Source organism: Rhinatrema bivittatum, chromosome 5 (assembly GCF_901001135.1).
Source record: "Rhinatrema bivittatum chromosome 5, aRhiBiv1.1, whole genome shotgun sequence".
Taxonomy (NCBI): domain Eukaryota; kingdom Metazoa; phylum Chordata; class Amphibia; order Gymnophiona; family Rhinatrematidae; genus Rhinatrema; species Rhinatrema bivittatum.
Window position 1 is genome coordinate 103,218,584 of NC_042619.1, and position 17,815 is coordinate 103,236,398.

General features: G+C 42.8%; 1 protein-coding gene across 3 annotated transcripts in view; it reads left to right on the forward strand.

Annotated features, from left to right (window-relative positions):
* RFC3 (replication factor C subunit 3) overlaps positions 1-17,815 on the forward strand; it is a 101,912-nt gene that overhangs the window by 45,568 nt on the left and 38,529 nt on the right. For all 3 annotated transcript variants that reach the window (XM_029602680.1, XM_029602679.1, XM_029602681.1), the window contains 2 exons: positions 5,311-5,378; positions 16,081-16,178. In XM_029602680.1, coding sequence (XP_029458540.1) covers positions 5,311-5,378; positions 16,081-16,178 — 166 coding nt within the window. The remainder of the gene's footprint in view (positions 1-5,310; positions 5,379-16,080; positions 16,179-17,815) is intronic.

Consider the following 17,815-nt stretch of genomic DNA (forward strand, 5'->3'; position numbering starts at 1 on the left):
AGTTTTTACTTCTCGACTGAGGAGGGGTCCAAGGATTAGTAGACCTGGGATTCTGTTTAGTAGTATACAAGGTTGTAGGGAGTAGTCAAGAGCTCCTTAGTTCTCTCATTATTTGGTATTGTGTTTGTTGTTTATATTTTGTTGCTTCTTCAGTCGGATAGCATTTAAGTTAGATTATAGGCATTTTTAAAACAGCCATGTTTTTCATTCACATTTGAATATCTTTTTTTTCTGGGATCAGTCGAATTGTCTCTGGTAGTGAGTTCCATAGTTTAGATCCAGCTATGGAGAACCTGGGATCATTTATTTTTCTTTAGGTGTGTGCCCCGGAAAATAGGTACAGTTAATAGTCCTTTGTTTTGCGACCTAAGGATTCACTGTTTGAAGGTTGATGCCAATTAGTCCTGGGTTATCGTTATGGATGATATTGAAGATTAAGATTAAAACTTTGAAATATATTCGGTATTGTATCGGCAGCCAGTGCAGTGCTATAAGCGAGGGTGTGATGTGATCAACTTTCCTGATTCCAGTTAAGAATCTTGCCACTGCATTTTGTAGTAGTTGCAGATTTTTTGATAGATAGGTTGGGAGACCTAGTAGTAGGGAGTTAAATAATCTATAGTTGAGAAAATTAGAGATTGTAGGACTATATGGAAATCTTCGGTAGTTAGTAATGGTTTAAATCTATGTAGGATGCACAGTTTTGCATATCCTGCTATAATTTTATTTTATTTGTGTCTGTTCATAGTAACATTTTCACGTATCTGGATTCCTAAGTCCTGGACTTGATCTAAGGGTGTGATACTAAAATTACCAAGGTTTATAAAATGATTAACTATGGAGGAGTTTCTCCTTAACCAGATGACAATCTCAAGTATGCATACACAGATTTCTATCCACCCCTCGTGTTGGCCCTGACTTAACTTCAAGGTAGATTCAATTCATTGCCAATACAAGGTACTCCCATTTGGCCTTTAGGCTACTTCAAGGGGCTTCACCAAGTGTCTTACAGAGGTAGCGGCCCACCTGAGATGGGGAATCCAGGTGTTCCCATATATGGATGACTGGCCAATAACGGTATCCTCTCAAAGGGTATTTCAAGCCCTCCACACCACAATCCAGGGACTACAGTACCTCTGATTCTTAATCAACTATGAGAAGCCCTTCTTGTTTCCAGCACAGTGAATCTAATTCATTGGTGCATGAATAGTTTCATTTCAAGAGAGAGCGTTCCTGCCCTATGATAGAGCATGAACATTGTGCCCTGCTTAGAAACATTGTCACTTCGTACCTCCATAGCCTGCCGAATTTTGGTGTCCGATGGCAGCGGTGATGCACATCCCACTGACCTGATTACATATCTGTTGTCTAGAGTGTGGCTTATACACCTAGTGCCATCAGCTTATGCACCCACTGAGCACAGTAATTTTCATTTCTCGGGAGATGAAACCAGGAACTCTGCTGGTGGCTGCTTTCTCACATCCTTCAGGATGGAGCCCCCCTTCAACCTCTTCCTTATCAAGTCACTTTGGTGATGGATGTCTTCACCAAGGGTTGGGGACATACACAATCCTCAAGGAATATCATCTTCTTCAGATTAACCTTCTTGAACTTAAAGCAATCAAGAATGCATTCCAATTTGTCACACATCTCCTGCAAGGGAAGAACATCTTACTTCAAACCAACAACCATGTTTTCTATGAACAAAAAGGGTGACACAGGCTCCTGGCAGGCTGTCAGGTGATACAGGAAACCTGGCAGTGGATGATCAACTATCAGGCAACCCTTCAAGTCGCCTACTTTCCCGGAATATCCAGTACATTGGCAGATCACCTCAGCAGTGTTTTGACTACACAAATTGTCTCTCTGTCAATCCATAGCCAATGAGTTGTGGGACCATCCATTGATAACATGTTTCCTTCAGAGCAAAACTGGAAACGCGACCAATTTTGCTCTATTCTTCCAAGAGATCTCAGATTAGGTCAAAATGCTTTCCCAATTGGAAACAAGCATCATGTATGCTTTTCCACCATTATCTCTTGAAAGGACATTATAGAAACTCCTTTGGGATCAAGGCTGCATGATTCTCATAGTCCAGCATGGCTCAAGCAAGTCTGGTATGTGTATCTCATTCAACTTTTGCTACATTCTACTTACTCAGGAAGATGGGAGCATACTTCATCCAAATCTAACATCCTTCACTCTCATGGCATGGATGTTGAGTGCATGATAATAGCTAGCCTTTCACTTCCCAAATCAATTGAAATATTGTACTTTCAGCCTGTAAACTTTCCACCAGGTACAACTATTCTTTTCATTTGGATCGATATTCCACTTGGTGTGCCCACTGTTTTGACCCAATCTACCACAAACCCAAGCACCTATTATCATACTTGTATCTCTTATTGAATTCTTCAATGATAGTGCACCTCAGTGTCATAGTAGCCTATCATACGTCTGTAGATGATAGACCCGTCACCCTTCTCTTGTAGTGAAATTCATGAAGGAGTTGTGGCACTTGAAGCCTTCGGTGCATAAGCCACCAGTGCCATGGCATCTTAACATAATCTTCGCCCAATTGATGAAATTGCTTTTTGAACTGGTGGACACAGCATCACTGAAGTACCGCACATGGAGAATAGACTTCCTATTTGCTATAACCTTGGCGCACAGAGTAAGTGACCTACAGCTCTAGTACACTACCTTTTTTAAATGCTGTTTTTCCACAATAAAGTGTTTTCGGGTTTTTTTTGGATTTTTTTTTCATATGCATCCAAAATTCCTACCGAAGGTGGTCTCTGCTTTCCACATCAATCAGTCCATTTTGCTGCCAACTTTCTTCCTGTGGCCACATGCTCATGATGCGAGACAAATATCCACACCTTGGACTGTAAAAGAGTACTGGCCTACTACAAGAGAAGAACCCAGTCACATTGACCCTAATAGACTAAGAACATAAGAAATTGCCATACTGGGTCAGACTAAGGGTCCATCAAGCATCCTGTTTACAACCGTGGACAAACCAGGCTGCAAGTACCCAAAAATTACGTATATGCCATGCTACTGATGCCAGTAATAGCAGTGGCTATTCCCTAAGACAACTTGAGAAATAGCAGTTAATGGACTTCTCCAAGAACTTATCCAAACCTTTACTTGTGAGTGAAAAATAATTTTCTCCGATTAGTTTTAAATGTGCTACTTGCTAACTTCATGGAGTGCCCCCTAGACCTTCTATTATCTGAAAGAGTAAATAACCGATTCACATTTACCCATTCTAAACCTCTCATGATTTTAAAGTTCTCTTCGCCAAGCTGAACAGCTCTTTAGCCTTTCTTCACAGGGGAGCCATTCCGTTCCCTTTATCGTTTTGGTTACCCTTTTCTGTACTTTCTCCAGTGCAACTATATCTTTTTTGAGATGCAGCGATCAGAATTGTACACAGTACTTAAGGTATGTTCTCACCATGGAGCGATACAGAGGCATTATGACATTTTCCGTTTTATTTACCATTCCTGTCCTAATAATTCCTAACATTCTGTTTGCTGTTTTGAGCCGATAATTTCAATGTATTATCTACTATGACACTTAGATCTTTTTCCTTGGTGGTAGCACCTAATATGGAACCTAACATTGTGTAACTATAGTATGGGTTATTTTTCCCTGTATGTATCACCTTGCACGTGTCCACGTTAAATTTCATCTGCCATTTGTAAGCCCAATCTTCCAGTCTTGCAAGTTCCTCCTGTAATTTATCACAGTCTGCTTTGGATTTAACTACTCTGAATAATTTTGAATCATCTGCAAATTTGATAACCTCACTTGATGTATTCCTTTCCAGATCATTTATAAATATATTGAAAAGCACCGGTCCAAGTACAGAACCCTGAGGCACTCCACTGTTTACCCTTTTCCACTGAGAACATTGACCATTCAATCCTACTCTGTTTCCTGCCTCTTAACCAATTTATAATCCACGAAAGGACATCTCCTCCTATCCCATGACTTTTTAGTTTTCTTAGAAGCCTCTCATGAGGGACTTTGTCAAAACTCTTTCTGAAAATCCAAATACACTCTATCTACTAGTTCACCTATATCCACATTTATTAAGCCCTTCAAAAAAAAAAAAAAAGAAGCAGATTTGTGAGGCAAGACTTGCCTCAGGTAAATCCATGCTGACTGTGTTCCATTAAACCATGTCTTTCTTTATGCTCTGATTTTGATCTTTAGAATAGTTTCCACTATTTTTCCCGGCACTGAAGTCAAGCCCTGGAGCCCTTTTTAAATATTGATTACATTGTACCTGAAGACTGGAGGGTGGCTAATGGATGATTTGCATGGTAAATTAGGAATAGCAGTGTCTAAGTGTACCTTTCCCAACTGGATAGCAGATACATTCAACACTGCTACATTTCAGTGGGACTTGATCTTATCAGTTTGGTAAAAACTTATTCAAGTCATTGCTATGGCCTCGTCCATTCCCCACTTGTGAGAAGTTCCTCTGGAGGATATGTGCAAAGCTTGCCACTTGGTCATTAGTGCATACCTTTATATCCCACTACTATTTAGACCGTCTCTCAAATACGGATAATACATTTGGAAAGGCAGTGTTGCAGAATGTAGTCTTGTAGTAGTCTACTCTCCACTGTGGAGTCTGGGTTGCTTTTTAGTAATAGTCCGCTGCAACCCTCAGCTTGGGACTTGCCACATATCATGGCTAATGCAGCCTGCTTACAGACAGAAAAAGCATATTTGCTTACTGTAAACAGCGTTTTCCATAGATAGCAGGATGAATTAGCCATGAGATACATGCTGCCCTCCATGGAAAGTTGACTGCTTAATTAGCTCTGAAACAGACAGTGAAGAATCTTGAGGTGAAGTCCGCACAAGAATTCCCGAACATGCTCAGTAAACCTCAAAGTTATTAGCTTGGAGAGAAGAGTCAGTTTGATGCCGCCAGATGATGTCACCCACAAATCATAGTTAATTGATCCTGCTATCTAAGAAAAACACTGTTTATGGTAAGCAAACATGGTTTTATGGTACTGTAAATTTTTTAAATCTGAGTTGCAAGAAGAAAAATATTCAGAAAATCAAGCTTTCTAATAAAACTGACATGAAAAAAAAGCAATATTTTGTCCCTGTCTTGTAATGCCTTATTGCTCAGGAAGGGAAGGTTCCAAGCAATCCAGGATAAAGGAAAATTTGTAAAAGTTCGTAATACTGTAAAATGAGCTAACTAAAGTTAATCACTCCTGAAAGTATAATTTATTCTCATTTTTCCTGCTAACTCATTATTCTTTAATTGGACAGACACCATCTAAAAAGAAAATTGAAATTAGCACTATTGCAAGCAATTATCATTTGGAAGTTAACCCAAGGTAAGTGGTTAGTTATACTAGCTGAAACCCGCAAAACCGTTAAAGGTTAAATTAAGCCTTTTTTCAGTAATACTTCTGTAAATCCAGAATTTCTAGTTATTCTTTCACAGAATAAACTGTAAAGGAAGATCCAAATTGGAAGGAGAGGGAGGACTGGGGGTGTGGTTTAGGTGTTCTCAGCTCTAATCCTGTTACTCTTTGCACCGCCATTCCTGGTATCCTCTCAGATACACACCCGCTGCTAGCCCCAATGCCCACACACTCGCACTGTCTCTCGCACATCCCCAACACCAGTTGTCTCTCTCTCACAGGCAGACACGTGCATACACTTGTACATATACACACTCATATACATATTCACATAAATGCACATGCAGTAAGTTGATCCCTTTCCACCCAGCTAAATCTCCTCTAACTCCGACCTCTTTCTCACATTCCCCTGTCTCACCTTCTTTGATATTGCCTCCTGCTGTCTGGCACTCGCAGCTTGTACAGCTTCCAGGGTGCCTGCTACCATTAGGGGCACACAGGATGTGGTCCCACACTGCCACCAAAGCACAATGTAGCTTGCGTTTCTGCCATGATACCAAGCTTATCTTTACCATTGCTGGCATCCAATTCACTATAAACTATATTCTGATGTAAGAGCATGGGGGCTTTTTGCCTTATTTGAAATGTACTGAGTAACTCTCGGTTCAGTATGTTTCCATTTGTACAAAGTGTGCTGTATATTCATTGTTTTATTCCCCTTGCTTTGAAAACGCATTTAAAGGCTTGGAACCAACTGTGTTTGCTAAATGTACTGCATGAACCAGCTATGCCGACTTATTTTGATGGAGTGAGGTGTATTGTCTTTTTCAATCAGATCAATCCTTATTGTTTTATAATTTAGCTTAAATTAATACTTGACTGAAATTTCTTGAAACAAATCTTAATTCTTTTTTTCCATTCAGTTAAATGTAAATCTTGAAAAGAGTGGTAATCTGCTGCTGTTCATAGTTCATGATGCCACCAAGCTGTCAAGATAGCCTTTCAGTTGAATTATTGCTAGCTCTGTGTTTATTAAAATTCTGCCTATAAATTTAATATAGATTTGTGACTAATGAAAAGTTGACCACAACGTAGATAAGCCTGGAAAATTCTACAGGAAGCATACATTTCTGAGGCATTGTAAATGAAAGCTCTTACTCAAAACTATGTAACAAATTGTTTATTAGAATCTTTGGTTGTGTTAGGATATGGAAATCTTAATGTTTCATAGCGTGGCTCTAGAGCCTCAGCTAACATCTGTTTTTTCAGGATATTCCCAATAAAAAGTGCATAAGATAAATTTTCATGCACTCTCATGTATTAGTCCTGGGGGAATTCTGCCTACTGCGGAGCGCAGAATTCCCCCCCACACACAGAGGGGGAAAGGGTGTGAGGGGGAGGGAAGAGTGAGAGTGGAGGGAGTATGAGAGGGGAAGGAGTGAGAGAGTGGAGGGGGGTATGAGAGGGGAAGGTGGGGGAGGCGTGAGAGAGTGGAGGGGGGAGGAGAGGGGAAGGTGGGGGAGGGGGGAGGAGAGGGAGAGTGGAGGGGGGTATGAGATGGGAAGGTGGGGAGGAGAGGGGGAGAGCAAGGGGGGGAGACCAGGGGGGTGCTTGAGTGTGGGTGTGGGAGAGAGAGCAGAGGGTGAGTAGGGGGAAGGAGAGAGAGAGAGCAGGGGAGGGTGAGAACTAGGGGGGGTGCTTGAGTGTGGGTGCCTATATGAGGAGATTGTGAAGGAGTGTGTATGTGTGTGAGACTGGAAGCTGGTGTGTATGAAAAAGGGTTTGTGTGGATGTGTGGGTGCTAGCCTGTGTGAAGGGATTGTGTATGTGTGAGAGAGAGACAATAGGTAGCCTGTATGAGGGTGTATGCATGAGAGAGAAAGGGAGTTTGTGTGGGTATGTATGCAAGAGAGAAGGACCCTGTATGAGGGGATGTGTGTATGCGAGAGAGTGAGGGAGCCTGTATGAGGTTGTGTGTGTGTGTGTGTGCACACTAAAGAGAGGAAGCATGTTTATGAGAGAAGGGGAGGGACAGAGGGAGCCTGTGTGAGGGGCAATACTGAGAATGGGGTCAAACTCTGGGAGTAGCGATAGAGTGGAAGGGGTTGAGCCTAGAAGTGGAGGGGAGAGATACTGGCCTGAGAGGGCAAAGTGACCAGGGGAGTAGGGAGAGCAAGTGGAAGGGACACTCTTACAGTCAATTTTTAGGGAAATGCTACATCCTTAAGTTTATTATTTATTTATTTTTAATTTTTTTCTATACCAATGTTCCTGTAAGAATACAAATCACACCGGTTTACAATGTAACTACAAAAATTCGCTTAGGAGCATTACATAGAGCAGTGAGGCATATAAATATGGAATGAAATATAACTTAAAGTATCGTAAACTGTAACTTATCCTATCATATAACTTAACATATTGTAAATAGCTGAAACAACTGAGACAACATGACATAACCAGACATTTCATAACATAAAATGGCGTCTTAGAAGAATGCGTGGGAGAGATGGCTAAGAAACATAGTAGGAGCGAATTGACAGATTGTGTTGAACTGAATGGGGTGTCAGTTCAGAAGAAAGAGAGGAAGAATTAAGAGTTTGAGGGGGCAAGAATTAGGAGTCTGTGAAGGCTAGAGTTTGGAGTATGGGAAGGATAGCATTAAGAGTCAGGGAAGGCTAGGCTGAATAGCCATGTTTTAAGTCTTTTTTTTAAAAGAAGATGGATAATGCTCTTGCCTGAGGTCCAGAGGTAATGCATTCCATTGATGAGGTACTGCTGTCGAAAGGGCCCTCTTTCTTAAGGATGATTTTGCTTGTAATGCATGGAACACATCTGGTCTGGGCTTCCAAGATTGTATTTTTAAACAAGGTCCATGCCTGCTATTAACTCTTAACCCGGGTAGCTGCTCCTTTCAGTTTTTTTCCAAACTGTTTTCCTCATTTTATCATAGTCTCTCTTTTGAAATCTAAATGCTATAACATGTCCTGATGTGACAATTACCTAGTCAATATTGGGGTAATTGAAGACCGGTTGGGTTTCTTTGCCAAAACCAGAACGACAGGCTTGCTGACCCCATCATTTAGGCTTGTGTTAGAAGTAATAATTTTTTGGCCCCTTTTCTTGTTAACGGTAATTGAAGTCACCCATTATTACTGTGCTGCTAATTGTGTTAGCTTCCCTAATTTCTATTAGCATTTCATTATCTGTCTGTTCATTCTGGCCTGGTAGACAGTAATACACCCCCAATGCTATTTTATCCCCCTTTTCACATGGAATTTCTTTCCATAAAGATTCTACAGTGCATTTTGTTTCCTGCAGCACCTTTATCCTGTTTAACTCAATGTTTTAATATATAGTGCTACCCCTCCATCAGTTTGATCCATCTTATCATTGCAGTATAATTTGTACCCTGGTATCAGTGTCCCATTGGTTATCCTCCTTCCACCAAGCCGCTCTTGAGGCTGAGCTCAGGTAAGTTTTTTACTTTAAAAAAGAAAAAATAGCGAAAAGGAAAAAAGCAAAAGGAAGGGTCTGTTTTCTCGACATTTGGCTGTCCCGCTTATGTCTCTGGGGAGTTCTGTGAGGAGATAGTGCAGACACGGCGGGTTGAGCAGCTGTTTGGCTAGGCTCTGATCTCAGGCTTCTCCCATTTCAGCTTGTGGTAGGTCGCGGGGTTGTTTTTGCATGTTTTTTGCTGCAAGTCGTCGGTGTGTGCCTGCGCATCTGTGTATCTGTTCTCACTTGTGCCTTCAGTTTGGGCGTTCTTCCTTCTGTGGACGCACATATTGTGTGTCCAGCTTAGGCTTCTGTATTGGGTGTCCAGTTGGACGAGTGGCCTAGGCACGTGTGCTTGGACATATGTTTTTTGTGTGACCATTTTGGGCACAGATAATCTAGGCACAAACCTTTATCGGTCTACACGCTTACAGCAAATTGCCTGTGGCGAAGAAGCCTATCTATTTGTGCTGCGTGCCACATCAGGGCCATTCAGCAGGAGCTTTCTTTGAGCCTGTGTCAGCACTGCCTGGATGTTTGGGGAGACTTACCTCCTGATTTTGCTGGCGATGACTCTCTCCTCGGTTTGAGGGAAGTGGGACTGAGGGAAACATGGTTAGGGCATCCCCCTCCCTTGCTTGCTCCACTGGTCGAGTCCTCCAGGGACACTAGTTCCCAGCATGTCAGATTCGGACTTATAGAGCCTGGAATGGACCCGTACTCCTTTTCCTGGGTAGAATTCTTCCAGGGATTGCAGACATTTCTACAGGGCTGGTCTTCTGAGTCGGTAGTACCTACTAAGGTAATTCCAAGTGCTCCTCTGCCTGTCTACATGGTCAAATACCGTGGCACAGTGGGGTCTGACAGAGCTCAAATACAGGTGGATAATGATACAGATGATGGGGGTGGCTCACCTGATGAGGAAGGGGACATTCCCCCAGATTTGGAGCCATATAGAACCTTTCTAAGTTTCTTTCAGAGAGATGAGTTGCCAAGTTTGATTTTTCAGACCTTACATAGAAACATATGGAAACATAGAAAGGACGGCAGAAAAAAACCAATCGGCCCATCCAGTCTGCCTAGCAAGCTCCCACACTTATTTTCCCATACTTAGCTATTTTACCGACCACCAAGTTCAGGGCCCTTGTTGGTAACTGTTTAATTCAAATTTCCTGCCACCCCCTGCCATTGATGCAGAGAGTAATGTTGGAGTTGCATCAAAGGTGAGCATAAGGCTTAATAGTTAAGGGTAGTAACCACCGCATCAAGCAAGTTACCCCGATGCTTGTTTGTCCAGACTGCACAGATCAATGCCTTGTTGGATGTTGTCTGAATGTAAATCCTCTTTTCCACATTTCTTCCTGCCGTTGAACCAGAGAGCAATGCTGTATATGCATTCAAAGTGATGTATCAGGCTTAATTGGTTTAGGGTAGTAACCGCCACAATAAGCAAGCTACTCCCATGCTTATTTGTTTACCCAGACTGTGTAGTTCAGTCCTTGTTGGTTGTTGTCTGAATGCAAATCCTCTTTTCCACATTTCCCCCTGCCGTTGAAGCAGAGAGCAATGTTGGAGTTGCATTAACCATGTGTGAAGGCTTATTGAGTAAGGGTAGTAATCACCAGGTAGTAGCCTCCATTTCAGCAAGCCACCCCCATGGCTCTTCTCTTCATTCCCATCCTCTAGCCTTTATGGATCCACAGTGTTTATCCCATGCCTCTTTGAAATCCTTCACAGTTTTAGTCTTAACCACTTCCTCTGGAAGGGCATGCCAGGCATCCACCACCCTCTCCATGAAGAAATACTTCCTGACATTGGTTCTGAGTCTTCCTCCCTGGAATTTAAAATTGTGACCCCTAGTTCTACTGATTTTATTTTTTTTTCCCCAACGGAAAAGGTTTTTTGTTGACCATGGATCATTAAAACCTTTCAAGTATCTGAAAGTCTGTATCATATCACCCCTGCTCCTCCTCTCCTCCAGGGTATACATATTTAGGTTCTTCAATCTCTCATAAGTCATTTATGAAGACCATGCACCTTTTTGGTCGCCCTTCTCTGGACTGCCTCCATCCTGTCTCTGTCCCTTTGGAGATATGGTCTCCAGAACTGAACACAGTACTCCAGGTGAAGCCTCACCAAGGCCCTGTACAAGGGGATCATCACTCCTTTCTCTTACTAGATATTCATCTCTCTATGCAACCCAGCATTCTTCTGGCTTTAGCTATTGCCTTGTCACATTGTTTTGCCGACTTCAGATCGTTAGACACTATCACCCCAAGGTGTCTCTCCTGCTCCATGCACATATCAGCCCTTCACACTCCCCCCCCCCCCCCCCCCCATCAAATACAGTTCTTTCAGATTTCCACACCCCATATGCATGACTCTGCACGTCTTGGCATTGAATCTCAGCTGCCACATCTTCGACCACTCTTACAGCTTCCTTAAATCCCGTCTCATTCTCTCCACTCCTTCTGGCGTGTCCACTCTGTTGCAGATCTTAGTATCATCCGTAAAAAGACAAACCTTACTTTCTATCCCATCAGCAATGTCGCTCACAAAGATATTGAACAGGACCGGTCCCAACACCAGTCCTTGCGGCACTCTGCTTAACACCTCTCTCTCTTCAGAGTAAGTTCCATTTACCATCACACGTTGTCTTCTGTCTGTCAACCAGTTTGCAATCCAGGCCACCACCTCGGCACTCACTCAAGCCTCCTGTGTGGGACCGTATCAAAAGCTTTGCTGAAATCCAAGTAGATGACATCGAGTGCTCTTCCTTGATCTAATACCCTTGGAGTGGCTGGGCCTGACTCCTTGGGGATGCAGGAGGAGGATTCTGGTTTGGTCACCCTGCACAAGGCTTCTTGTTTTTTTCCCTTCCTGGATGCAATCCAAGGGTTGATTGATCTGGAATGGAGTGCGCCAAGGCGTCTTTTAAAGGGGAATGCGTCTTGGCGAGTTTATACTCCTTGGATCCACAGACCAGAGAGCAGTTGTGTATCCTTAGGGTGGATGCCTTGGTGTGTTCTGTCACGCAATATACCACTATCGCAGTAGAGGGAGGTGCGGCACTGAAGGATGTTCAGGATAGAATTGAGATTAAATTTTTTTCGGCCTTATAGAGGAGGTTCTTCCGAGTGGTCCTGTCCCTTCTGCAGGTCTCATTCCTTTCACTCCCAGGGACCTTGAAAGGATACAGGCTCCAGTGGTAGATGCCCTCTGTATTCCCAATGAACGTTCACTGGCTCATCTGTTGGTACAGGAGATAGATGGTCATCTATCCCATTTTTATCACACGTAAGCCCAGATTACTTTGGATCAATGGGTTCTCGAAGTGATTCGGGACAGGTATACTCTAGCATTTCTTTGCATTCCTCTGGATTCCTTAATGATCTCTCCATTCAACTCCCCTCAGAAGAGGGTAGAAGTGGAAGTGACATTACAACGGAGGGTAGAAGTGGAAGCGACATTACAACGGTCGTTTTGGCTCATACTGGATCTCAAGGGCGTCAACTGACATCCACAAGTCATATATTTCATGTTGGAAACTGCACTCTGTCATAATGGCTTTCAAGCAGGGGAGTATCTCATGTCTCTGGATCTGACAGAGGCATGTCTGCATATTCCCATCCGGCAGGAACATCAGCAGTTCCTCAGATTTGTTATCATGGATCATCATTACCAGTTTCAGGCCTTGTCTTTTGGACTAGCCTCAGCACCCAGGACCTTTTCCAAGGTCATGGTGATGGTAGCGATGGCCCTTCGCAAGCAGGGCATTCTAGTTCATCCTTATCTGGATGACTGGCTGATTTAAGCCAAGACAGTGGAAGAGAGTCTTTGTGCTTCCTGCAGGGTAGTTTCCTTGCTACAGGACCTAGGCTGAGTGGTGAATCTGGCCAAGAGCACTTTGCAGCAGTTTCAGACCCTGGAGTATCTTGGGGTTTGATTTGATACAAGGCAGGGCAGAGTATTTCTGCTGGAGTCTCCGATCCACTCGATGGTAGTTTGATCCCTGCGGAACTCTGTTCGTCCAAACATGTGGTCTTATCGACAGATCCAGGGGTTGATGGATGCCGCATTAGAAGTTGTTCCCTGGGCAAGGGCACATATGCATTCTCTTTGGCGCACACTCCCGATGGACTCCACAGTTGCAGAACTATGCGGTGAGGCTGCTTTTTCCATTAGAAGTGAGATCTCAGTTGAACTATTGATTACACGTGGATCATCTCAGGAAGGGAATTTCCCCCACAACGCCGAATTGGTTGGTACTTGCGACAGATGTGAGCCTCTGGAATTGGGTGGGGGGGTGGGGGGTGTGTGCTGGAATGCAGCAGAGCAGCAGTGGAACATTAACAGACTGGAAGCATGAGCTGTTCAGTTGGCATGACTGTGGTTTGCTGAGAGGCTAAAGGCTCTGGCTGTCCAGATAATGTCTGACAATGCGACGGTGGCTTACATCAATTATCGGGGTGGAGCCAAGAGTCAACAGGTTTAGGAGAAGATAGATGCACGCATGGTGTGGACAGAGCAGCATCTCCTATGCATATCCACCTCTCATATTGCTGGAAAGGACAATATCTGAGCGAGTTTCCTCAGCAGGAGAAACTTGGACCCAGGAGAATGGGAGCTGATGGACAAGGCCTTTCAACTCCTGGTGAACTGCTGGGGCCTACTGGATCTAGACTTGTTGGTTACCTTCAATAACGCAAAGGTTCCATGCTTCTTTAGTGGCAGGCAGGACTCAAAAGTGATGGGCATTGATGCTCTTGTTCAGGAGTGGCCACATGGCACCCTTCTGTTTGTGTTTCTGCCCTGGCCTCTGATAGGCAGGCTGGTCCAGAAGATTGCACATCAAACAAACACCATCCTTTTAGTGGCTGCAGAATGGCTCGAAGACTATGGTACGCCAATCTCTAGAGACTTCTGGTGAGCAGTCCCTTCAGGCTACCGTCTCAGACGGATATGTTACGTCAGGCCCATTGTACATGAGGATCCGGGTTGATTCTGTCTTATGGCTTGACAATTGAAAGGGCTCCTTTGAAGTGGGGTTATTCGCCTGCTGTAATTTCCACTCTACTTCGTGCCTGGAAATTTTCTACTTCTCTAGCCTATGTCAGAGTTTGGAGGGTCTTTGTGGCCTGGTGTTCTGAGTGAAGTACTCAACAGCTCAAGCTGCATATTCCTTTGATCTTGGAATTTTTTTACAGAAGGGCTTGCTTAAGGGTTTGGTCCTTAACACCTTGAAGGTTCAAGTTGCAGCCCTGGCTTGTTATAGAGGGAGAGTCAATGGAGGGCCTTTGTCTTCCCATTCAGATGTTTCGTTTCTTGCAGGGAGTTAAGTATCTTTGCCCCCCACCCCCCAATTGCGGCTTCCAGTGCTTCTGTGGGACCTTAACTTGGTCCTCGAGCTCTTGGCGGGTTCAACCTTTCGACTGCTGCATACTCTTTCCTTTTGGCTGCTTACCTTGAAGACAGTTTTTCAGGTAGCAATCTGTTTGGCATGTCTGATCTCTGAGATGCAGGCTCTTTCCTGCCATGAATCTTTTCTTCATATGACTGGGTGAGGTTCAACTTCAGACTGTGCCCTCCTTTTTGCCAATAGTAGATTCGGAGTTTCATTTGAATCAGTCATTTCCCTTATCCGCCTTGGACAGGGATAGAGATGAAGCTGAATACTGTCTTTTGTGTTTCTTGGACATCAAGCATCATTTACTGCGGTACTTGGAGATGACTAAAAATGTTCAGAAGTCTGCCTGTTTGTGCTCCATGGTGGAGGTAAACAGGGAGCTTGGGTAACAATAGCCCGCTGGGTTAAAGAGGTCATTCTGGCAGTCTTAAGGTTGCCTTACCAAAACAGATTAGACCACACTCCACGAGGGTTCAGGCGGTGTCATGGGCTGGGCGAAACTTTGTTTTGTTGTCGCCTGCTGAAATTTCCCAAGCGGCGACGTGGTCATCTTGGCACACCTTCTCCAAGCATTACCACTTGGATGTTAGGGCTAGGGAGGATGCTGCATTTGTGCGGGCGGTATTGATTGGACCCCTGGCAGCCTCCCACCCTTTCTGAGATTAGTTTTGGTATTACCCACTCGTTGGGATTGACTTGTCCGAACACTGAGGAAGGAGAATTTACTACTTACCTGATTTCCTTTCCTCTAGTAAGGGCAGGACAATCCCAGACCCACCCTTGGCTACCAATTTTTAAATTTGAGGTTGACCTTCGAGCGAGCTATGCAGACTGATTCCTGCACTTCGTGGAATACTGGTAAGTGGCTTCTCTAGCCCTTAGTTTACTAGATATGTTCCTTCTTTTGGCTGGGTTCAGTTTTCCTGTTGGTTGAGAAACACAATGGTTGGCTGTTGATAATGTTCAAGTATAATCAGTTTTGTCCAAAGTTTGGCTTTTCCAAAGAATACTGTCTGGTTGATGTCAGGGTGGGACTATATAGCTGTGACATTGGCTTTTGCTCCATCTCCATTTGCTGGCAGAGGAGCATAATCCACTCGTTGGGATTGAACTGCCCTTACTAGAGGAAAGGAAATTCAGTTAAGTAACAATTTCTCCTTGCTTATCGTAAATGGTGTTTTACATAGATAGCAGCATGAATTAGTCATGCTAAATGCCCGCCCTCCTCCCTGGAAAGTAGACTACCTAACTAGATTTATCCCTAAAATCGACTGAAGGCAATGACTGAGTGGGAATTCCCACACTTGCTCAGTAGAGCAAAAAGCTCTATTAGCCATGTGAGAGGTCCATTCAGTGTCCATGGTTGACATCACCCACATGTTATGGCTGATTTATCCTGCTACCTACGGAAAACACTGTTTTTACGTTAAGCAAATTTGCTTTCTTGCACATTAGCATTAGACTTCTAGTCTTTATAAAAAAAAAAAAAAAAAAAAAAAGCTCTAGAAAGTTTGTTCCACTTAGTACCATAATAGATGGTCACATGACCCACTTGTGATAGGTGAGCTGCTCTCGAGAGAACACCTTTTACAGGTAAGCAGCTTCACTATCTGTTATTATCAATATGTATTTCGGTGATAGAACATTATACACTGCATAAGAGATCTTGAGTGCATTAGAGTAAGAACTATATTAGTATTTTGTTGGTGATATCACCTGTTTAATCATGTGTTCTCATATTTATGGATGAAATATCTCTTTTGGCAGTGATGCTGGAAACAGTGATCGGGTGGTAATTCAGGAACTGTTAAAGACAGTTGCACAATCTCAACAACTCGAGACAAGTACTCAAAGAGATTTTAAAGGTTAGCAATGAAAAGTACAATGCAGTACTTTAATGGCTAAAGTATTTTACAACAGATGTCTTGTTTCTGATTATTGCTTGTGGGGCAAAGGCATTTCTTTGTAGATAATGTGGAGGAAGCGTTGGGGCCCTAAATTGATTCTGAGACCATTAACATTTATTTATTTATTTATTTATTTATTTATTTATAACTTTTATATACCGAGGTTCAATTAACAAGATTAATTATCACTTCGGTTTACATTACAACCAGCAAAATAACATAGACAAAGTCTTGTTTTACAATGAACAGGGAATAATAACAGGGAATAATAACATGAGATGTAATTACATTGTTACATTATTTAAACAAATGCTGTAGGTTGCTGTTAACAGCATGACTGTCTAAGTAGATAATGCTCACTACTAAAGCCCGACAATACCTTTTTAACCAATATGCATGAATACCAAGAGGTGAAGCTCTAAATTGTATAGCATAACTGGGCTTACCAAAGCGTGGTGCTGATTGTGTAAAATGAATCAATTTAAGAGAATTTTGTAAGGCAAAAGAGCAGGGAAATACAGTTGTGATCATAAGTTTACATACCCCTGGCAGAATTTGTAAGATGTGTAGCATTTTAAGAAAACATGAGTGATCAGACAAAACACATCTGTTACTTTTGTGGTTCAAATTTAAACTATTATGCATCACAGACTAGTATAATCATTAAACAATCCATAGCAATAAAGGAAATCATAAAATGGTCCTGATCAAAAGTTTGCATATCGTTAGTTCTTAATATTGTGTATTGCCCCCTTTTGCATCCATGACTGCTTGCAGTCTTTTGTGATGGTTGTGAATGAGGCCCTTTATTTTCTTATGTGGTAAAGCTGTCCATTCCTCTTGGCAAAAAGCCTCCAGATAACTCTAAATACCTGTATGTTTGAGTACTCTCCAAAGTGGCTCAATGATGTTGAGGTCAGGGGACGCTGATGGCCACTGCAGAACCTTCACTTTCTTCTGCAGTCACTGAAGGGTCGACTTGGCCTTATATTTCAGATCATTGTCATGTTGGAAAGCCCAATTGCCACCTCCATGTGCAGCTTCCTGGCTGATGAATGCAAATTCTCCTCCAGTATTTTCTGATATGATTCATTCATCCTGCCATCAATTTTGACTAAAGTCTCTGTGCTGCTTTAGCTCACACAACCCAAAACGGTAGAGATCCACCTCCATGCTTCCTGGTAGGGATGTTGTGTTTCTCTTCATAGGCTTTGTTGACGCCTCTCCAAACATAGCATTTATGATTGTGACCATAAAGTTCAATTTTGGTCTCATCACTCCAAACTATTTTGTTCCAGAAATTTTGAGGCTTCTCTAGGTGTTTGGTGTATTGTAAGAGGACTGTTTGTGGCATTGGTGCAGCAATGACTTTTTTCTGGCAACGCTATCATGCAGCCTATTTTTGTTCAAGTATCTCCTTATTGTGTATGCTGAAACTTCCACACCACTTTGTTTCAGAGAAGCCTGTATTTCAGTAGAAGTTGCTTGTGGGTTTTTCTTTGCATCCCAATACATTTTTCTGGCAGTTGTCTGAAATCTTTCTTGGTCTGCCTGGTATTAACAGAACCCATAATTTTCCACTTCTTAATCAGAAT